Source organism: Tauraco erythrolophus, chromosome 2 (genome assembly GCF_009769465.1).
Source record: "Tauraco erythrolophus isolate bTauEry1 chromosome 2, bTauEry1.pri, whole genome shotgun sequence".
Classification (NCBI taxonomy): domain Eukaryota; kingdom Metazoa; phylum Chordata; class Aves; order Musophagiformes; family Musophagidae; genus Tauraco; species Tauraco erythrolophus.
The window spans coordinates 29,984,678-30,008,930 of record NC_141466.1 but is presented as its reverse complement, the minus strand read 5'-3'; the positions used below and the strand labels follow the sequence as shown (position 1 = coordinate 30,008,930).

General features: G+C 39.9%; 1 protein-coding gene across 1 annotated transcript in view; it reads right to left on the bottom strand.

Annotated features, from left to right (window-relative positions):
- Positions 1 to 21,111, bottom strand: part of MAP3K7 (mitogen-activated protein kinase kinase kinase 7) — a 48,863-nt gene extending 27,752 nt beyond the window's left edge. The window contains 7 exon segments of the mRNA XM_086631282.1: positions 614 to 742; positions 4,060 to 4,184; positions 5,323 to 5,461; positions 6,133 to 6,178; positions 7,022 to 7,087; positions 8,739 to 8,849; positions 20,977 to 21,111. Coding sequence (XP_086487408.1) covers positions 614 to 742; positions 4,060 to 4,184; positions 5,323 to 5,461; positions 6,133 to 6,178; positions 7,022 to 7,087; positions 8,739 to 8,849; positions 20,977 to 21,066 — 706 coding nt within the window. The 5' untranslated portion in view covers positions 21,067 to 21,111.
- Positions 21,112 to 24,253: the final 3,142 nt, after the last annotated feature.

Below are 24,253 nucleotides of genomic sequence, written 5' to 3'. Positions count from 1 at the left end.
TTTGTATAGTGCATAGCACAGTAGCAGCCTGCTCCATGACTGCAGGTACCTAGATATAAAGGTAAAACAATTCAAAGAATTGAACAAAAAAAACCCAGAACAAACAAACAAAAACAAAAACCCAGATGAAAAACAAAGTAACATTTTTAATGCTTAATGGTCCTGCAGGAGTTTGACAGTCCCTAGCATTTCTAACGACAGGTCAAGTTACTTAAACTCACATATCTACTGTGGATGTGCAATTAAAAAAAAAAAAAAGATAATTCTGCTAATAAAATCGTCATTCATCCAGACAGACGGGTTGTGGCTTTTCTGTAGCACATGATTCAGATAACTTTTAAAATCAGGTGTCATAACAAAAAGAACAAGGCTCTGTTCCCCTGTTTGTTCATACACTAGTTACATGTAGCAGGAAATGCAAGCACTACAGCAGCCAAGTAACACAAAACCCACACTGAAACAAAAGTGGCAGCCTAGCTATTAAGGTAAATGCATATATTTAATAAAGTATAAGCCAGAAAAACTAGTAATTTAAAGCTGCACAGTTAAGAGTGTTTAGCAGATTTATAGGTCAAATGCACAACTTCAAATGCAATAAAGTATTTCAACTCACCATTGTGAACTGCCCACATTATGCGGAAAGCTGGACCACCGATCTCATCGAAAGGTTTCCTACGGGTGATTACCTCCCAGAGAATAATACCCCAACTGAAAACGTCACATTTTTCACTGTAATTGCTACCTGGAAGAAAGCCATCAATATAATTTCTCTTTTCTATATAACACATTAAAAAGAAGTACAGTTTGAGCTGATAAATAGCTCTATATGCTTCCTTTCACTTCACATTTGTTTTGCTGAGAAACAACAGTTTTCTGAAGCTGGCTGATTCATGCTAACTTAAGTCTGAAATCATTTGACAGTAAGATCATTAAGAATGCCTCTCTGTGGAAATCAATCATTTTCACTTGGAGCCATCCCAAAATGATAAAACGTGTCAGTTTTCTTCTATATTGTAGAATGCAATTTATTAAGTTTCAAAGTTCTCTTAACTGGCTATGCTTGCTTCCTCTAAATATTCTTCTACTCACTTCTTCCATGTTAGTCACAATATGCCAGTGAATAACATCTCTGTCATATCTTTTGCTCTTTATTAATCACAAGTCTTTAGCAGAACTAGTAGATTATTATATGAACAAATCAGCAGATTCCCCAATTCCTTACCATCTTGTTTCCTCCCTGTTTGCTATTCTTACTTTTTGTCATGTCATTAAAGTTCTTTGACCATAAATTCAATATTTCTAAGACTCCTGTTAAAGGTGCAGAAGACATAGTTGATGCAGAATAATGAATAAAAATGTTCAGAGACTGCAAAGAGAAAATATATGCTCTGTAACCATATCTCATGCAAATAATAAAAAGAAATGTGAATGGCTAATGACATAATAATAAATAAGTGAATATAAAGGATAGAGATTTGCTCATCAGTCTTCAAACAAGGATCAAAATTGGCCTTGAACAGCCAAGAGAATTTTTTTGTTAATATGTAATCAGAAAGCATCTGAGACAAATCATTTCATAAACAGTGGATACCCATCATATAGCATCCAGTTGCAACAGGCTGCATTCCTCCTATGAGCCATCTTCTTCTGCCCCCATGCCTCTAACAAATGGCAAGGAAAGCAGCATGTTCTCAGGCCAGCACTTGCAGACCAGTCAGTTTACAAGGTAGACAGGAGAGAGAGGCTGCAGTGTCGGAGTGCAGATCCTTGAAGAGACTGCACGAAGAAAATCCTGTGTAAATAGAGACTGGAGCTCTAAAGTTAGGCCTCAAGGGCAGAATGCCCTTGAAGTTAAGGATAAGAAAACTATGCAGTATGATAAGGGAGTAGTGTTTGCTTAGAGCAGAGCTTCGCTAGGCGGGTACCTGTTTGAAATAAGCTGTTAAATATGACAAGCATATGTATCATCCAATAATGGTGTAGAAAAGGTGTGGTCTCAGGATTATTGGCAAATACTGTCTATATAAGCAATAAGAACTGCGCAATAAACGAGACTTCCTGCAGCTAACTCATATTGAGTCGTCTCAGTACTTCTCCAAATCCCTTCTCCGCACTGCAGCACAAACTGCGAGTCCTCTTTAACTGAAGGCACTAATTTGGACTTCTCCCAGCTACTGATTTTATAAGACTAAGAACTTGGCATCTCCAAAACTCTTTACACCTATATTGAAGTAGCTGAATGTGGCTAATGAGTTCGAAAGTTATTAAGAGGAATGGCAAAGTTGTCTTTATCAGTCAGCTTTTTTTCAAAAGTGCTGGGGAAAAAAAAAAAAAAAAAGGTATCTGTTAACAATGGCAGACCGCTAAGGGAAGCACAACAGTCCCTCTCATCCATGCAGCCACAGAACTTCTGTGAAACACAGCCTATGACAGGGAAGTAGTCTTATTCTCCTGTTTGAGCCAGGAAATTCTGTTTTGAGGATGAGAAGTCTTGGACTAATTCTGAAAACTGAAAGTCCAAAAGAAGTGAGAGAGTAGAGAGTATTGTTTCATTATGTAACAGACCAAGGTAGGAAAACATAGACATGATCATTCCTTGATTTATCCAATTACCCCAAAGCAAATTTAAAATTGTTTCTTCTAAAGGGAATTCTGGATTAGAGCCCTTGCTCTCTTTCACTTTATCCTGATCTAAATGATATTGTTTTCATTTAGACAGATTGATCTGTACAAGGATTTCGGTGCCCTAACGTTTAAAATGGGGGGAAAAAATCTTACTGTTAGGGCAATTAATTCAATGAGCACTCTGCCATCTAAAACAGACACTTCTTGTGCCTTTATTGTTCTCATCTAAAAATGTAAGTACCAGAACAGTACTAAAATAATATCAGCATTTATTCCATGGTTGAATTCTGATGCAGTATCATAAGAAAACAAGTTTTTAACAATTTTGACATGACATGATAATTTTAGTAGTTTAATGACTGTTTCAAGAGTAATTTGGTATACTGCAGCATCAAAGCTACTAGATTCCTTTCTTTCCTTAATAGCTATTCTTGTATAGAGATTTGTGTCATTATCAGTAAATGCTTTCAGATAAAAGTACATAAAACCAACTGCAAACTGAAGGCTTTTTGCTGCTGTCCAACAATAAATTTACAATACAAAACTTTTTTGTTCTGCCTTGCTGAATTCATATATCAGAGGAATTAGGATATGCACTGCAAATCCCTTCTACAATACACCTATTTCAAAGTCTGTTTTAGATTAAGATTTTTCACGTAAAACCAAAAAAGCCCAGCTTTAATGCTGATTGTCCAATTTATCTGATAATCATGTGGCAATTATACCTATCTATTTATCAAGTATCATCAGTCTTCCCCAGCTACACTCCAAGAAATAGCTTGTTTTCCTACTTTACTAAATTAACTGTTAATGACAATTTCCTCAGTATGTAAGAAAGAGGAAGTACATCACATCTCTAGATGACACAAAAAGCAGATGAAGATGGAGTTACAAGAAAGTGGGGGATTGAAAATGAAGGCAATTATGTTCAATTTAGAGACACTAACAGGGAAATTCTACAGATAAAAGCTGAACAGAATAGGGAGTGAAAGTAATGACAGTGTATTTAAATGTCAGAAGAGTTTGAAATTACTTAATCTCAGAAACAGTACAATCCTGGGGAAATAGCCCTCTGGCTGTGATTTACTTGCTTATAAAATAAACAGCAGCTGTCTAAATGTACTCCTTATGTAAATCTCAGCAATGACACAAATAAAGGTTCCACATCTTCATACAATTAACTGCCTAATACTAACATGATAGAGTCAAGTCAGTAAGGCTTTTTGAAACTCTGCAATGTTATCTGGCAATATACAATCATAGGGATTTTTAAACAAATGTTAGACTTCTGCCAAGACTCTTTCCGCTGTTACCTCAAACTTTAGTACACTGATTAAGTAAGATTACATGATGCTCTTATTTCCTGTACCAAATTCATTCACAGTTGCATCCCTAGAAAGAACACATAATATCGACACTGTAAATTATTGTTACCTTCAAAAACTTCAGGTGCCATCCAAGCAGCACTTCCCTTATTGTTGGTCATGTGTGTTTGAATATCACACGCTGTACCAAAATCGCAGATTTTTAGAACTGTCCCCCCAGCTACCAAGAGCAAACTGTTAAAGGAAATAAAAAATCAATTAAAATTGTAGGATGAAAGAGTCTGGTAATAAACCACTGATTTTTTTTTATCCCAACAACTACCATTCTAATATAGCTGAATATCTAAGGTTTTGCTTTTCAATGCTTTAGTTTTATAATTTGAGAAATAAGGTCATTTGTGCCTAATCGGAACATATGAAATATTTTAAAATAGTCAAATATATATTGCAATTTACTAAACTTCTAAATGCTAGATTTTAAATAATAATATCTTTAGCCATAGTAAACTAAGTATATATTGACAAAATTAGTCTTTCAGATGCCAGAGGCTGAAAACAAGTGCAGTAAAAATTTTGCCAAAAGAAGAACAATCAAGACACCCATTAATGTCATTCAACATAGCTATTTATTTAAATGAAAGCACTTGAAGTTACATGTTAACAGCTCTCGAAATCAAAACTGGAGACAAAAGAAAGAATTCAAGATTTAAAGTGTGGCGTCATGTTATAATTTTATCTGGTAATAACTGCAGGCTATCACCAAAAGGAGGTGATCCTGTTGATCCCCAAAATCTCTGTTTCCACCTAATTTGTGCAGCCAGATCTGAAGCTGTAAAATGAGTCAGACCAACAAACTGACTGGGCAGAAAACTGTTCATTTTTGTTTCAGTGGAAAGTGATGGAGGATTCTGGCAGGAGCAGTGGGACAGACAGAAGGAGGGAAAAAGGAGGATGGCCGTGTGGGGAAAGAGCTCTAATATATCAGACTAAAGATGACGTTAAAATCAAGCAACCAAACACTTCCCCCACCGCTCTGTTATCTTACTGAACACCACAACCCATTGTAAAACTGGGCCATTTTAAATGCCTCTGATTAAAAACAATGTCCCTATCAAAATCCTCTTCCATGATGCAGGGCAGGAGCAGGATGTTTTTCCCATTTAACAGAAAGTAACTGGGTACACTTCATTTCCTGTACCATGCACCACCATTCTCTGTAACTGAAGTTTCAAATGCACAGCTTCCATTTAGAATATCGTACATCCAATAAAGTTAGTAGGAATCAAAGATACTTCTTTCAAATGCAATGAAATGATTAAAAAGGATCATAAATTCCAACCGTAAGAAAATATGAAATGAGCCATAAACCTACTTTGGTGGTTTCAGGTCTCTGTGGATTAGAGCCTTTGGCTTCATACTGTGGAGATATGCCACTCCTTGGGAACACTGTAAACACCAACTCATGGCATGTGCAGCAGTATAATGAGGCAGAGGTTCAGCACCATGCAGCACTGCAAAACAAAGGCACAAACTAAAAAGAACTTTATTGCATATTACAACAGATACAACGGAGTTAACAACATACCAGTCAGAAAGCTCTATGGAATCTAAATAATTACTAATGTCTCATCGCTATAACTGAAAATAGCCTTCTGCAGACTGTTAAAATAATGGAAATGCCAAAATATTTTCCAATTTTTAGTATGTTTTTCATAATTTTTATGTTAAAATTCAATATGAAAGGTGTTGCTTGTTCTCAGCTATCCCTGGTAAAGTCTGTGTTAAACAAATGCTCAGAGAATTTACAAGTTAGAGAAGAATCTTTTAAGATGTTCCACTGGAAAACCTTACGTGACCGGTATAAAATATAACACACTGATATTAAGAAACAAACCAGTGGACCGAAAAGCAGTTTTTAAAAGCACACTCTTTTCTCCTTAAAATTATTTTAAGAATTTCAAAAAAACACAGAATGGTTGGGGTTGGAAGGGACCTCTGGAGGTCCCTCAAGCAGGGTCAAGTAGCCCACCTAGAACCAGCTGCCCAGGACTGCATCCAGGTGGCTTCTGAGCATCTCGAAGGATGGAGACATATGTAGGAAAAAACTTTGTACTTTAGATCATGTTTGTCCTAACACTAGCACTTCAGCTGCAGAAAGACACTATGTTGAAATGATACTCACCATTGTACAGAGAACCTCCTTCAGCATACTCCATAACAAGACACACCTTTGAGGGGAGGAGGGGACAAAAAATAGGGATGTTTTAAACGTAGGGTGGAAAGCAGCTTTTGTAAATTGAAAAGAAAGTTCTTTGAGAGGAACTGCAAAGTCTTTATGTATAAGAAACAGAAATCAGTTTTATATTTAGTTCCCACTGTAAGTTGGGAAAGAAGAGAATGACCCCCACAGTCTTGAAAAGCAAATGCGGTCTTCAAACTGCAAGTCATTTGCCTTCTTCCTTTTTTTCCAGTGGCTTACACAAGATTTTAAAATAAAGAATTTCACTAGTACTAAGGAAAAAGGGATGCAGCATTATTTTAACCAATTAAATAGTCCATACTAGAATTAGCTAAGGATATATCTTTTCTGTTACTGTACGTGCTTTTCTGCTTTAAGAATTTGTGGGACTGTTTGCAGCTGTGGCACAAAGAAAGCAAATCCTGATATTCCCATATATGAGAATAGGAACTGATTGACAAGTTATGAATCATGTGTTGCTAATGTATTTTCTTCATATTGCTGATCTGCAACTAATAGGACTGTAGATAGGAATGACGCTACATATGTAATACACCAGATGCCATTCTGACAAACTGAAGAATAATTGGTGTTGAGAAACAGCATTTGGGGTTTTCTTGAAAGAACTCATTTCTCATAGCAGGGGAAAGAAAACACAAAAACCTGAAAATATGAACCAACCTACCTATCTGTATATTTCCTTATTATGGCTAAACCATACAAAATACACATAAAATATACATTTTTGTACATAAAATACACATTTTGTGCATTGGTGCTTACACATGTTAAGCTAGTCACCTTTTGTCATACTGACAAAGCTATAACTTACTGGGTTTAGACAGGCTCCATATAACTTGACAATATTGGGATGGTTTACGCGTGACAGTTGTCGAAGCTGCAATACAAATCACATTGCATTTCAAACAATGGGGAAAAAAGGGCTAGTGCTTTATTTTCACTGTGCTATAATTCATGCATCACAACAGCAACTACAGCTTTACATATCTGCATAACCCTAGATAGTGATTTTAGGAATTACAAGACTGACATCCTTGTTTGCATTTTAATTTATGTAATTCGGTTTGTGCCTGACTGGAACTGCATTTAAAATCAATTTTAAAGAAATCAAATTTAAAGAAAGTATTTTTTATTTTTTTCATGGTGTAGTAAAATCACTGAAGTCGTAAACACTGTGCAACTATGACCTCTATAGGTTCAGTGCTTTTCCTGGAGCCTCCAATTTTTTTATGAAGTCAGACAATTGAGATTCCAATCTGAATCATATTGGTTTTATTCAAAATATAGAAAATTCCTGTTATTAAAACAAAACCCAAAACCCACAACCCTATAAAATAAGCCAGCCAGTTTAATATTAATGTGACATAGTTCCAAGAACGTACCATTGCTTGTATTAGTTGTCTATCAGACTATTTTGCACTGTATTTTTTCTATACCAGTAGGCAGTAGAAGAGAACTAAAAAGACTTTCTCCCCCCGCGCCCCCCCCCCCCCCCCCCCCCCCCCCTCCACTTTACATAGATTTCTGGGGCAGCTTATGCTGTTCACTGTCTAGGCAGTTAATGCTATTTTTTTTCTGTACACTTCAATAGTTCTAAAAAACCAGAATGGAGTATCACAACTGATGCTTGCACTATGTAGGGTTTCCTGAATCCCAGTAACTAGTGAAGTATTTCTGGGCTTATCTTCTCAGTTTACTTTTGAACACAAAAATGCTCAGAGACTGATCAGATCTACCCAGTATTAAATTAGACTCAGATTAATAACACTAAAAACTTTCCATGGTAATGAACGACATATAAATATTTACACAGAGAGGCTTATTACAAATATGCGTCCTTTAACCCTTCAGCATGTTACATTTTTAGTTCCAAAATGACGAGATTTGTTTTTAACATATTTTGTATATCTTGAACACCCTAGATTATAACTGACTAAATACTAAGCAGCAGATCATAATATATCTAATTTAAATTACATGGCTAACTTTTGATTCTAGAAAATGTTATGTATCTTGGGAAGTTTATTAGTATATCTGAACTACTCAAGATCTTTCTGAAGAAGCAGACATTGAAAGAGTGAATGCCCTTAAATGAGTTACATGTATCAATAAACTTATGTATTAAAAAAAACCCCGAAATCATTAGAACTGCTGAAAAAACTAAGAAACGAAAAAGTACAGACCTGATTGTATGAAGAACCTAAGCTGTAGCCCCAGAAGTGTTAATCAGCTTCAGGATTCCAATGGGTATTTCAGCTGCACCCTGACTCCACACTGGGATAGAATCCAGAAACTAGTGTTTTGCCCCTTTCTCTCCTTGCCTTCCAGTTTTTACAGAAAGTAAAGGAGCTGCAATGTGCTCTGACAGGTGTCCTGCTCTGCACGACACAGGGTTCAGGCCTGTACTGGGTACCACAGGCTGCATTTATCTTGTAATACACACATAGCTTGTAGCACACTAAATACATCCATGAATTTAGGAAAATAAGCTCTACCAAACCCCATGTTTTCCAGAAAACTTACTGTACCTCTACAATGAAGGCTTTTCTTTCAGATTCACTTTCTATTTGTTTAATGGCTACATCTTTAGCTCGCCATTTTGCTTTGCAGACCACACCAAAGGCTCCTCTTCCAACAACCTAGAACAAGATAACACAAAACACTTGAGTTAAAACTTGAAGTGGTTTCATTTGCTGCGCAGGACTTAACAAGCGGAAAATAAATTTATCTTAGAAAACTGAAAGCAAAAAATCGTGTTTTGCAGCAGCAACTTAATATTATGCCGTCAAAGCATAACTGGAGCTTAGCTAAGTTTCCTCCAGAGATCATTTACAGAAGAAATATGAAAACACACATACAAAGCATTTATTATTAACAGGCACTAACAGTATTTCAGAAAAACAGAATCTTAATTATTTCGAACAAGATCTGTTCAGAAGAAAATTAAGAGAATGATGGCAAATTTATTTTTATAGATTGGATCAGTGAAATCATACCTATCTGCTGTTTATGTATGATAGTAATAGGAATTCAAAATTCTGAAATTTAAATGCATATGCAAACAGTTGCACAGGACTCTGCTGAAGCCTCGATGAGGTGTTCAGTGTGCTCAAAAACGTACTTCCATTTTCTCACAGATGCCTCAACAGTGTAGGAACAGTAAATTCTCCTTAAAGTCCTCCATATAAGCACAGTATCTGCATAAACAATGCTTTCTCTATTTTCATTGACTTCTGCTTTTTAGTTTATTTGGAATTAACACTGCCTAAAAATACACAAAATCAGAAGAGAGTCATAACTCTTCACCATAACTTCACAGAAGCAGTAGTAGCAGCTTCTGCATACTGTATTATTCAAGAATCCTCTAATGTTTGCTGTCAAGAAGCTCTAACACCACCACTATTTGGAACAGTTCTTCAAAACCAAGCTTGAAAATGAAAGCAGGATAGAGAGAAGTGTCCTTTTTCTGTAAGAACACTTTGAGTTACTGGTGAGTTATAAACTACAGTAAATTCAAATTTCACTTTTAAATGCGTCCTCCAGGGGAAAAATGGCAACATACAGAAACAACAACAAAACGTGCATAGCATATGCAATGCAAAGTTGAAACTAGAGTGTCACCAAAACAGTGACACTAGCTGCTGCAGGACAGACAAGCAAATTGTTACACATATGCCCAAAAGAAAGGTGGAGCAAAGAGAAGGAGGAAATGGAAGGCACACAAAGGCACAGAAGCAGCTAAAGGATAAGAGTTCCTCCAACTCCAAAAAATGCAAGGCAGGGCGGATGAGAAGGATAGGGAGGAAAGAAATGGACAAGGGGCTAGGTGGGCTGGTCTTGAATTCTGTATTTGGCCCTAGCAGCCTTTCTTCACCACTGGTTTTAACAGCGTTCTGTGTCCGTGTTCCTGGTCCTTGATTTCAACTAATATCATACATATCCTGAGGAACAAGGCAGACATTTGTAAAGAAATAAACACTTTTTTGAGAGGTGAATGAGAAGAGAAGGGAAAGGAAGGGAAGTGGAAGCATTTACAAATGTGATTGCCATAGTAGTTTATTATGGCAAAATTTAATTTTACTGTCTTCCTTAAATGGGTAATGCACACACGAATATTATTTTGGATGGAAAAACACATTATCTAAAATTACAAAGCCCTTCACTAGAAAGTCATAGTCATTTATGACTTCAAACAATAGAAAAGAGAAAAGATTCAGGAGAGGGGAGGAACATTCAAAATTAAAATATATAGACGAAACATAAATAAAGGACCCACAAAATGTTCAAACATACTATTGCATCCACGTTATGAACAGTACACTGATTCTTACAGGTTCACTAGTGAATTCACTCCTTAACAGGATGGCTTCTTAAAAGAAAAGTGTGATTTGTAGGAGATCAGTGAATAACCACGCATTCTCAATGCTGAAACAATGCACACTGCCTGAATGCTCATCCTTTGAGGTAGGTAATAACATTTAACAATTTTACCTCTTTTTTTTTTTTTTTTGAGATGTCCCCCAATATAGTAATAATCCAGAATGTTAAATAAGAGTGCTGATCCTGAGAAGGCCACTCAGTAGCCGGGAATGTACAAGTACCAGACTGTTCTTGTCAAGGCTCCATGTCAAAGCAAACTGACTATCAGGTATGTAAATCATGCTTGGGTTTGGTTCTAGCTACATGCTTTCCCAATAAATAAATAGTGAAGCTGATTTCCCCTGAGAATGGAGTACCTAAGGCTGCAGGTGCATAGCTCAAGACCTGCTGAACTTTCATGCTGAATATGAAAAAGTCTGCAATCAAGGGTCCAATCTGAAGAGGGGAAAAATATAAATTAAAAAAATAATCAAGATTTTGCATTAAGAAAGATGAGAAAAAAGGAAGTATGCTCAATATTTTTGTAAGGTTATATATAGATATGAGAGACAGCTGCCCAGGAATGGTGATCAATGGCATTTTCCTTTTCTGGTTTCCTCAATATGCACAAAGTAGTATTTTTCTCTTAGCCTTCTAGGATCTCCTGGCTTCTCACTCTCCACAACAGTGGTTCATGGACTGAGCCTACCACAAGATATCAACAGCAGATCCACAGAACATGCCCCATTCAGTCCCTTGTATAAAGAGACTTCTTGAATGTAACCTCCTCCCCCAGCAACAGTATAAGGCTTTGACTCTTCTCTCAATAGAACACACACTGTCTATAATTCTAGCAGTCCACAACTGAGATTGGAAACACCAACCCATATGAATGATAGACAAGCAGCCTATGAAAACAGTATATGTAAACAAACTGGAAACAGTGAGTCACCTGAAGACCTAGAAGCCCCAAATAGTCTCCCTTGGTATTTCCTCTTCTCTCTCAGAGCACATTTTGAATAAAATTGCCCAATTTCTTGAGGTTGGCAGGGCCCCCCCACCTTCTACTGGCTTAAGAGAGTTGTCCATTATGACCTCTCTACCCACCTCACACAGTGCATGACCAGACCTATAGTTTAAGAAAAATCTCATTGGCCTGTGCGTGTGCCATAAGCCTGCATTTCACAGAAGTGCTCATCTACTGAGGACACGGAAATCATCAGTGTGCAAGCACACATAACTCAGACAGCAGCCTGCTCACACCTGAGAAGTACTAAGGACAGAGAGTTGACGAGAAAAGGATGCCACAGAGGAACTCTGGCAGGACCAATGGCACTGGCAGTAGCAATTCAAGTCTGCAGCTCCCCTACGATATGGAAGAACCCCAACTGGTCAAGTAACTGGGAAGAACTCTTCCCTCCACTCAAGGAAAAGGATGTGTGCATATAATGATTTCTCCTAGCTTATGGCACAAAGCTAAGTGAGACTCCTTTTAGAAGGCTCCTCTTCTCAATGTACCTTTTCTCACAATCTTTCACTTGTTTGTACTATGGCTCTGTTACATTTAAAGCAGTGACACAGAAAAAAAATTGCTATTTGAAAACAGTGCAGATACATCAGTTAAAAGATTGGTCTCAGATGATCCACCTGATAAAATTTAATGAAGCAATTTGATTTTTCTTTTTCTTTTTTTCACTTAGTCTGAATGATTTACAACAGTTTGTGATGGATCAGGCTTACGTTCTTTGGCTAGTTATATCTTTCTTTGCTGAAAAGACTCGTATATGTCCATATATACAAATATAATACATGTGTTATGGATATAATTTTAATATTATGATCATGTAAAACATATTACATATATTTTATACATTGAATATATTTATTTTTCACATGTATATAAAAATAAAAGTACATGTATAACTTACTTGGGCTTTCTTTTTTTTTTTGTATCTCTTGCATTTGATTCCACATGGTCAAATTCAGCCCATAAGCTAATACAATTGCTTACTGTTCCCCTGAAGATAAATCCATGACTATTTGCAAGTTTAACACCAAGAATTGGTACATGTAGTTCCAGTTTACATACTAGAGAAACCATTATTTTCCAACTTTGCTGTATTTTTGTGTAACATTTCTATTCAACGAAGAAAGCAAGATAAACAAGTGTAACACCCAATGTCATGTTTCACATTGTGCCACGAATATCACAATGTGGGCTCTAGTTGAAAAGTGGAATAAATTCCAAGAATCAGATGCACATTACAAAGTTCTGCTGATGACTGAAAAAAAAAAAAAAAAGAAAAAAATATCAGTCAGGCATCAACAGGAAGAGCTTACCAGGCAATCTAAATCTTAATTATGTAACAGAAAGCTGTGAGAGACCACCAGATATATAAAGTTTATGGTTGGTGAAAAGAGTTTGATAAACGACTATGCAGTCAAGGTTTCATAACAATTTATCAGTGACTTGGTGCCTGCTTAGGCAGAGGGTTGAACTTGAGAAGAGGACACGAATGCACTGAATATTTACCTAGGATACAGGGAAAACAGAGAGGAGTCAATCCTCCGTTAAAGCAGCTCAGCCTTTTGGACAGCACACGAAAGGAGCAACCGTCAGTAGCGGTGATGGATCTGATACAAATTTGAAGTTTACCATATGTGAAAGCTCAGTATGTCTTTCCTACTTAATCTGGAAAAGCTATCTTACTCATCGTAAAAACATCCTTTATAATCAACAGAATGGAGCTTGAGGTGGATTCCACTTACATTTCATTTTCTTCCTTTAAGTCTTCACTGAGCTTAGTCTTTAAAGGAGTAAGTTTTAGAATTTTTTGGAACAGTTTAAACACTACGTAGTTTCCTTCAACACCGTATGCTGGAACTAAGTAACCTAATAGCACAGGAGGGAGGCGCTGCCTGAACTTTAGTTTCTTCACGCTCATTCCTTCTTGTCCCTTGCTGTTGGTGCCACACCATATGTTTGGGCAGTAGTGCATATTCTGAATTATATGAAGCACAGTTAATGGAATTATTGACACAACAAATCAATAAACAGAAGTTGATCTGTAGCACTGTGTGTGTTTGGAAAATGATCTAAAAATAAACACATTCTTTTGGTAAAAGATTTTATCCCTCTAAATATCTTCTAGGAGAAATAAGGAAAATACAGGGCAGATGACATGTTTAGAAATAGAACACCAGTGCTTTTGCTTTTCCTCTGAATAGAGTAAGTTTGTCAAGAACTACTCAGTTACTACATGACACAGACACATTTTAAACTGGCAGAAATGCTTCAAGAGCTTTAAAGACTGAGAAGTAAATACAAATTTATTCCTCTCCCTATACAATTCATTATCAGTAAAAAATTCTGTTTTACTGTGTGACAAAGTGACATGGTGAAATAGAGTGTCGTTTGCACGTTTTCCAGATAATGTATTTGGAGTATTATTTAAAGAATATGAACCATACAAGATCCCTGGAACAAACGTTACCTCTGCCTCTGTGTACAAATAGTATCAAATGCTGTACATAAACAAAGATACCTGATACTGACTTGTAAGTATGTAGACTATACTGACTGGTAAGTATGTAGACGAGAAATCACGCAGGAAATAGAGACTGCAGATATGTCAAGCCCTCAAGGATATATTTTGTCCTAAGATGTGACCAATAACTTTCCCTACTCCAAGTAAAACAAGAAAAATGCATCCCTCTCTTCAGAGGTACCCTATTCCCCTACCAAGTGTCAAAACTTCAGGAGAATTTAAATTTTCAGTTAAATTTGCATTAACTGCACAGGTTTTCTGGTTACTCAAAAATACAAAGACGCAAAATTTTCATCTCTATCCATGAAGTTTCCATGTTAGTTAGCTCTGCATGCTAGATACCTAGTGCTTTTCTTTCTAAAAAAACCTTGCTGGATATATAAGACAGCAATAAAACATAATAGCTCCCTGGTTAGCAGATGTAGTATTCTTTAGAGAACCATCATCGTAATTTGCAGTATCTACATGACACATTTGTTTACGATTTTGGGAAGCAAGACAAGCAGTTAAAAAAAACCCAACAAAACCCGTACTTCCAAACAGATAGCAGTCTCTAAATTATCTTTAATATGTATGTCCCTTTTGGTTACCGGTATATTTGCAAATTAAAGGTTTATGCAAACGGAACTTTTGGATCTCTCAAGCTTCAGACACAACGCAAGACAGAGGAGGGGGCTAAAAAAAAATTTAAAATGTTCTACAATGTTCTGTAAAAACAGAAATAAATTTTTTAATTTAGTTGCTTCTATTCTTTCTATCTACCAGAGTTCCAGCAGTACCAATAAAGCACACTAGTATTTTCAGTTTTTCACACATCTGCCCATACACCACATGGAAAGCATATAGATAAATAAAATGAAGTACCAAAAGAAGCCATGAACAACAGTTTACAGTCCCTAAAAATATACGCCTACAGTTTCTATCATTCATTCAACCAGTCTCAAATTCCAGTTTTGGTTCCTCTGCGTGTGCTATGCTTTATTAAGCAGGTTGAAGCAAATCGGCCCCATGCCACAAATGACTGTGGGCAATACACTGGCAGCACTTTTAGGAAGGAGTTCAGATCTGCCAATTCTTACAGCTACATTCTTTGAGTGGTTAAGTTTATTTGTATTGGTGCTCAACCCAAATCTAAATGTTGCTTTCCTTTTCTGGGATTCATACAGCAATGAAAGAAATGAAACCTTACCCCTCCCCCCCAAAAAAAACCCAAACCCAACCCGTAAGAAATCCCACTAATTTTAAGTAAACTAAGTAATTTAGTTTAGATTTAGTTTCCAGGATTCAACTTCAGTATAAAGTTGGGCAAAACACTGTGAGAAAAAAAATTCTTGATGAAAAAAATCAATTATTAAAAACCAACTTGCATTCTAATAAACATACATAACTTTGGCTTGCCACAAACTAATACAGTTGGTCCATATTTAGAGCATCACCTGTTAGAGCCACTGCACAACACTGTACAGCTATTAATTAGTGACTCGGCTATCTGAATTTAGTTCTAAGAAAGCATTCTCTTTTCAACTTCTTCAGAACATGGTTATGGAGAATCAAAGTAGCATCATATATGTTCCTAAAATTATGTGTGTTTCCAGAAATTCTTCCCTTGCTCTAAACACACAACCAACCCTCTTTGCATTTCAATAGCTCAGTCATTCTAAGAAATGCATGCATCTCAAGCAAAGATAACGCTTTATCAGGTTATACTTTCGTTCCAGCTTTTTACATACTGACAGCCTCTTACACATCTGTCTCAAGAACTGATCTTGTTTTAATTACCAGTAATTTAAAAACAGTAACAAAACACTTGTCTGATGTTCTACTATGAATCAATTTGTTCTGTTACAGCAGCCCAGACAGGAGATTCTGGTGTTAGACACAAAATGCTGGGTAATGAGGCACTCGAAGTGAAGGACTCCAACACAAGTTGGGCTTGCTGGTCTGGCACAGTCTAAAATTACTGGTCTTTGAAAAACAAATAATCATTGTGCAGTCAGTAAAGTACTGCTAGAATCCACTGTTTGGGATAAATAAGGGACACGTGAAGCTCTGTTTTAATTTTTTTCCTAGGGAAAGGCCTTCCCCCACTCTCCAATTTCTAATAGCAGTTACACTGTCACACAGTTGTGACTTTAGCTGCTGCACTAGACATGGAACTTTATTATTACATGCATCTTTTTTTCATCACTGGAATAGAAGAGCCTGTGAGGTTTCTTTCCCATGCATTCTTTATGAGAGTAAAATGTAAGTTTATTTTACAGGATGCAAATTGATTCATTGAATAAATCTGCTTGTGTAGAAGTAAGTGTAAAGTCTTACATTAACAGTTTAACTAGCTTATTAGACATTTTCTAACACTTACTGCACACTGAAATTCATCCACACGAAACTGGTGTTATGCAACTTCCGCTATAAATTCACATTCCAGCTGGCGCTTCGGCTATTTTCTTATGTAGATGAATGAAGAGAATCTTCCACCGGTATAACCAAACACAATTAAAATAGTGATTCAAATTAAATCAGAAATCTATTTAAGAGTAAAATCACAGAAATTCTGGCTTATTTTTTCACCATGTACTGATCTTTTGCCTTTGATTCTGGATGCCAAACTTTGCACTTTGAAGGCTTACTTTCTGAAAAAGACTGAGAAATTGTAGATGTGACTGACTTCAATTGGATTCCTAATTACCACCCTTGGCTCTTGAGAACCAAACTTTCGTACTCACATCAGACATCCAAGAGTACTGCTCAGATCTTAAGTCACACGTTGCGCTTCTTGTCCAAACTCCTTTCAAATTTGCAGATTTTTAGAACGAGTATTCTACAACTGGACACAATCCCCCAGGACATGAAATCAATGAAGTTTTATACGTGGAGATAGTAACAATTCCATGTTCAACAGTAGTTTACACAAATCTGCTTTACCTTGTAGTGTAAGGGACAATCAGTTACTGCGTCTTGCTAACTTTTTAAAAGTTAACTACTATAAAAGGGAGCAAAAACCAGCGTCACACTGTATTCCTCATTCTCTTGTCTCTGAACTGCTCTGCTCTGTAATTGCAGGGAACACATGCAGTTCTCAGCACACTTCTCGGGCAGTTAATGAAATTATTCAACTGTTGAAAAAATGTCTAAGGTAGGTGAACATGCCGTAAATTGCAGCTCCTTAGTCGCTGGCACCTTAAATAGGTTTTCTAAAATAAATATTTAGAAAGCTTACCTGTTCATCTTAAAGAAAACATTACTCTAAATCCCCTTAGAATTTACCACTGTTGCCCAAATAGATTGTTGAAAATAAACTTCAGTGTACACTACAGTGTATCAGCAGAGTGTTGAACAACAGTTTTCAAATACTTTATGCTTTCAGACTGTTGAAAAGTAACTTGCAACTACACGAATATGGCAATGGTTTTCAACCTGGCTACATCAGACAGCGACTGGGCAGGGCTGCTGCATACATGACCAGACATGCATCTTTTGGCTGTGCAATCTGAGGCATACACACGTCATGTGATGAAGAGGTCTGCGTTTTGGTCATGTATGGGACTGTTATCGAGTTACATGACGGAGCAAGGGCTGTGGGATTTTCAGGAACGAGTGGCAGAGAGCAGGTTGCCAAAACAACTCAAAACCAAAATCTGTTCATTGCTTAGATGTGAAAGCTTCTCTGGGAAGAACAGGCAGCAGTATTTAGGCTAGATTTAAACATGAGATTTTAAAACAGGGCTATCAGGTGTTTTATTGTTAACCTGATTTCAGTTATATTAAGTTTTCAGATAAATTCTATTGTTTAATTTATTCGGTTTCTAATGATTTCTCTATCTAATAGCTGAAAACTTGAGATGAGGCATTCTCACAGTCAATAATTTGTGTGGTAAAGTAGGGAACATTTCTGTTGAACCCAAGTTTTACACTATTTTTCCCATTCTCATTCTGAAGATGCTCCCACTGTGTCACATTAATTTTGATTTGACTCCAACTCATTCATAATAATTATCTCTACATTTTACTTCAATCTAAGGACTTCAAATAATGAAAAGGCAGCTTGAAGTTGGAGACATGTTTTACTGGTGGGAAGCAACACTACAGTACAGCTAGTCATGCGTATGATAGCTAACTAAAACAAAATATGGCATATTCTTGGTATTATCCAGTAGAGTTCAGTCAAACCTAAACGAAAGTACACTTATAGATCTCACATTTATTAGCAAGGACTCACGGCCTGCAAGTATTCCAGAACTTCAATATCTATTAATAAACCAGTGGCAGAGTGGGACTGCTATCTGCTGACAAGACAGCCTTGATAATACAACAGCAAAGCTATGATTATACAAGCATTCGTTTGAGTTTCCAGTTTAGATCTGTTGACGCTCCATTTTGAAACCAGGCATATTAAAATCTGACCATTCTGAATCCTTACAGTCATTTAAAAATCCTTGAAAACTCCCAAGCCTGAAACAGGAGCACGGAAAATCCTCAGTAAGGATGTATATTTTGTTATGACTGCAAAGTTGACTATTTGTGCTGAAATTGCATCACGAGTAAGAGGTCAACACCCACAATTGAGAAAAGCAAGGTCTAATTATGGTTTCCAATTCACCTACTTTATCGTAAAGTAGATCTTACTTCTTCCTCTGTGCAATGACATTTAGAGACTATGTTCAGCACTATGGTATCCCCATTGCCTATACGAATTTGTGGTAGGACAGGTACACAGAGCATAATTCAAAATACTACACACCAGCTGTCATCAGATCTTCCCACAGAAACACCACTTGCTCCCTTGTTTATATCACATGAGTTTTGTCATCTCCAACAGGGATACTACTTTGAGGATAACGCAACAATCACGTTAAATAAAGCACGAATTACTGCTTAGGCATTGTCTCTAGAGACATTTTTGTGCATATAGTTCTGTCTCAGCGGGTGCTAGGTATCTAGGACGCAGACAAGCTCCTAACGCTAAACCCTAGAATGATAAATTCTAGTTACACCAATTACACACTATGCAGCTCCACATTTCCTACATGTAAAAGGGCAATACAATCCTTGCTAGCAGCCTTCCCAAGGGTGTCGTGACGATTCAAGATTTGTATAGTGTATTATTAATACAAAGTGTTACATGTAACACATTAGATGTTCTACTCACTTTTATGAGCCATCACAGGGCACCTTTTTATGACGGATAAATTCCTATCAACTTACTTTCTTCTTTGGGTGAGAAAAGTCATTTCTCCCAAAGCATGTGATTTGATCCCTGTTCATTAGCAAGAGTTGCAAAAACATCAGCATATTATCAAGTGCAAAAATACTTTCAGTTCACAAACACCAGAAAATTTTCTCCCTTCAGAACAGTTAAACACATAAAGGGAAGAGGAATGACTGAACTTGCAGAATCAAAAATCCTCATGATTGCTATATTCATAGAAAGGGGAAAATACAATCTTTTGGAAGATACTATCTTCTGAGAATTTCCAGCGTCTGCTAGGGTGAAAGCTGAAGTTACTACAACACTACTTGAATACAGCAGAAAGTGCCCTGGTGTTCTATGGAAACATTGCAGATTTTATGCTCTGTGAACTCTTCTAGGCCACGCAAGCCCAGCGTAGTACTTATGAGCAAACCAGTATCTAGCAAACCACCTTAAAAGTGTGAGACGCTGGTTGTCTTATCTATAAAAGCCACTACGCAAAATTAAATGCACTTCCAGATACACTTTCTAAGAAAATGAAGGTAATTATTATCGAAAGACACTAATATATGAATAAAAGCACAAAGACTGTTTCAGCAGTCAGACTCTACAAGCTCGCCTCATCAAATTCCATGTGGATCTGCATGAAGCAACTTCATTCCTGTAGAGACCTTAGCAAGAGAGGTAGGAAAAAGAAATCCAACAGCAGCAATATTTTGAGTGATTCTGAGGGTTAAATAACATCGTGGTATATACATACTACTGAGCCCTTTAGTAAAGCATGTAAGCTATCCTAGATCACACCCATCCTACTTTCACAGGAAAACCGGACAGACGAAAGGGACACATGAAACTCTGTACTTTATCCATTCCGTTCCAGCATCAAAGAATTTAAGGCAATAATTTTACTATGAAACTTTCTACAGAAGAAGAAATACTTGCTTCCAACAACGTTATACGATAACCAAATGTCACTTCCTGGGTAACATACACCGGTCACAAATGAAACGTTACGGATCCACGAGTGCAACATCACTAGCCTATGTTAAGAAAAAACAATAAAAAAAAGGTATGCACGTCCTTACAGCTAACAGAACCGTGAGTTTGGCACATAATTATCACTGCTAAGATGATTACATTACATATACAACGGTTCAGCTTGGCGGCAGAAGGAGAAAGCAGGGGCATACAGAAATAGAGATCCGAAAGAAACATCAGAATTAACAGTTCCCTCTCGTGACAAGGTTTGACAACTGCGTTTGCCACCCATACTAAAGTGGCTGGCAAAACGGGCGGCGAAACTTTAAGTCCTGAATAAACCTATCCCGCTTAAACAAAACCCGCAGCGCAGTGCTCAGTGCCAGGCGCGGTGCAAGTACGCTGGCACCTCCGCTCCCAGCCGAACCGCCTTTGTTTTTCTGGTGCCAACCGCTGCAGCATCCAGCGGAGAAGGGCACCCCCGGGCAGGTACGCTGCTGGCGAAGGGGGGGTCCCGGCAGCCCCGCGCACCCGGGAAGCCTCCGCGGCCCCTTCCGCCAGCGGTGGGGAACGGCGCCGGGGAGGGCAACGCCGCGGCGGGGGCCACGGCGGCCGCTCTGGCCCGCGAGCAGGCCGCGCCCGGGCAGCTGGGGTGCGGGGCGGCCGCCCGGCGGCGCGGCTCTCACTCACCTCTTCCACTTCGATCTCTTTGTAGTCGATTTCTTCGAAGTTGAGGACCGGGGGCGTTTCAATCATTTCAGCGGAGGCGGCAGCGGACATCCCTCCTCTTTCACCTGGGGGAGGGGAGCCCAGGGCAGGCCGGGGGCGGCGGGCTGGGCGCCGGGCAGCCGAGGGCCTGGGCCACGGCTGGGGCTACGCGGGGCGCGGCGGCGGCTCCTGCCCTCCGCGCGGGCGCGGGTCGGGGAGGGCCTGGCCGAGGCGCCGCCTGGGCCGCCGCGCGGGGCGAGGCCGCATCCGCGGCGCCTCTGGGCCTCAGTGGCGGCGGGCGGGGGCCCCGCCGGCGGCGGCGGCGCCGCCGCTCCGCATCCCGCGCCCTCCCGCACCCCCGCGGCGCGCCGCGCCGGCTGCCCTAGGCCGCGGCCTCTGCGGGGTCTCGGAGCCGCCTCGGCCGCGCGTTCTCGGCGGAGAGGAGGGAGCGCCCCCGGGGCCGAAGCCGGCCGCCTCCGCGGCGGCAGCAACAGCAGCAGCAGCAGCGGGGCGAGGGGGCCGCGGCGGGAGTCGGGGAGCCGCTCAGAGCCGCACCGCGGCTGCCGCCGCTGACATCAGAGCCGCTTCCTGCTACCGAGGCGGGGGAGGGGGCGGGAAGGGAAACGCGCCGGCAGCGGCGGCTGCTCAGGCGGCCGCCGTGGGGCCACGGCCTGGCGGGGCTGCCCCGCCCCCGCCGCGCCGCGCCCCGCCCCGCCCCGCCGCCCGCCTCCGCCAGGGGGAGCCGCCGCAGCCCCGGCCCCGGCCTCGCTTCCTCTTCCTGCTGCCTCGGCTGGGGCCGGGCGGCTCGGGTCGGCTGTCGCTGGAGCAGCGCGGCGGCGGGCAGCGCTGGCTTTCTCCGAGCCAGGAGGGACGTCGCCGCCTGGGCGGCGGGTCTCAGCCGGGGCTGGGGGGGCAGAGGCAGGAGGGCTTTCCCGGGTTGCAGGCGCTGCCAGGCCCGGGGCCCCGCCGCTCCCTGCGGTCGCCCGGCGCCTCGGCTCCGCAGGAGGCCGGCGGGGGCTGAGGGCTCCGGAAGGGCTGAGGCAGCCGCCCGCCGCGCGTTAGCTCCGTGCGAGTGCGGGGCAGCGCGCCGCAAGGGCTGAATGTGCCTTTTCCCTAACACATAGATCCATGTTTTCCCGTGGGAGGAGGTGTATATATGGGGGACGCGTTTTTCCTGCCGGCAGAAGCACAGCGTTGGGTGGCCTGTGCTCTCGAGTGGCTCTTCCTCAGGGGCAGGTGTGCGTGTAGGAGGGTAGCTGGGGAGCGGAGAGTAATTAAGCGACTGATGTAAACACATAGCAGGAAGGGGATACGGCTCCGGAATGAACGTACACCCGAACTGCTCTCTCTCCAGTCCCTCACTAACGGGAATCTCAGCCCACTCTTCAACCGCGAGCGCTGCTTTGACTTTTGGCTGGAGCAATGCATCAGTGTTTTGGTGTTAAATCTCCCAGGCTGAGGCTTCAGGGCCACCAATGGTGTGAAATCAGTGCTGGGATGAGTGGATATAGCTGCTGTGTTTCACTGAAACAGCTGTGCTTCAGTTTGATATGTTTAGCCTCGGGGCTATATATAAGAACTTATGTTATTGTACAATACTATTAATAGTATGTCATTTTAGTACATCTCGTAAGCTTTCCTAGATCTTCCTCTGCTAAAATGCTAGTGAATGGCTGTACCTCATAGTGAAGTCTTGTAAATGGGAGATAGAGCTGGTTTACAGAGCTAGCCTGAGAAAGCTGCTTAAGAAATTAAGTAGGAAATACAAGATCCAGGATGGGTAGTGACCTACTCTCATGATGGCTCAGCTGTTGTTCGAAAAGCTAAATTGAAAGTACTTCTGGCAGAGCTACTGCTCTTTGTGACAGGCTGTCATTTTGGTTTGTTTGCTCTCCTCTTGCCTTTTTCTGTCAGCTTTAGTAATTTGTCCAGGATTTCCAGATATCTAGCAATCTAGAAATCCCAGACAAGCAGTCATAGTACATGTACCGGCTGACTCTGTCTCCTGCAAGATGAAACCGTTCTCCAGAACAGGTTGGATCAGTGTGATTACATTGTGCAAGCAATCTGTGTGTGCACAGGGAGCAGACTCATATCCTGCATGCATTGAGTTCTGGTGGCTTTTTGATATTCTGATATGATTTGGTCTAGAAGGATCTGAAGAGTCTTGTTAGACATGGGAAGGTTCCAGGTACCACAAAATCTGGCTAATAGCTGCTTCATCCAGCAATGGGATTATTCAGAGTCCCTAGTTTCTCAGAGGTTGTGTATAGGTTTGGATGTTCATATTGACCCTGGTGCTCTCCAGATATGTAGTCTCTAGATGATTTGGATCTAGCACCCACCTATACCCAGAAGTGCATTTGAGTTTCGTCTTCGTGAAAGCCACCATTAGTATACATCTTGATCATACCGTGACAGAGTCACAAAGAATCACGTGTGTACCTGGACCTGATGACTTCTTTAAGGAAAGCGTATCACTTATTGTATAAGCAGCTGCTACTATCTCAACTGCTGAGTGTGCAGTATATTGTTTTTTGGAAGATGAAGAATATGGATTTCTGTGGTATTGAGAAACTGCAAATCAGATCAAAACCAGGCTCCTCTCAGATAAATTCATAGTGCTGGATGAATTCCTTCGGTTCTCTAAAACACTTTCAAGGCAGCCAACACATTAAGTCAACTGAAGCCAAGGAGCAGGAGTGAATGAAAAAACGAAATGCGTGAAAATCTATCACTGCTGTTCTTCATATCTAGTTGCAATCTTGAGCGTGATGTTAGGCAGAATTCTGAAGTTAAAACTTTTTAAAAAATATTTTATTTGGACACATATGCTATGCATTGGGGAAAGTGAACTACATCAGTGCTTTTTGGAAAGCTGGCTAGGTGGACGGTGGTACTTCAGGTGGCAGTTGGTGATCTCTAGTAAGAGTAACTGAATATTTGAAGTTTTTAGGCTTTACAGGCCTCTCTTGAGGATATATATCAGGCAAGCGACAGTTGCAGTCTTTTGTATTTTAGTGATGGGATTTTTCGGTTACCCGTGGTTTTTTTTGTTGATGAGAAGAGCGCACGGGAGAGCATTCCAATTATAGTTGCTTGTAAGGTTCATTTCCTTTCAGAAATTGATGTAGGAATATGTATCTGGAAAATAACGAGTTCTGTCTTTGTGAAGGCAGAGTCATCATCATTATAAAAATGTCACTGTCATGATGATCAGGTAAGATTTTAAGGATGTGGTAATTTTGATGTTACTTCA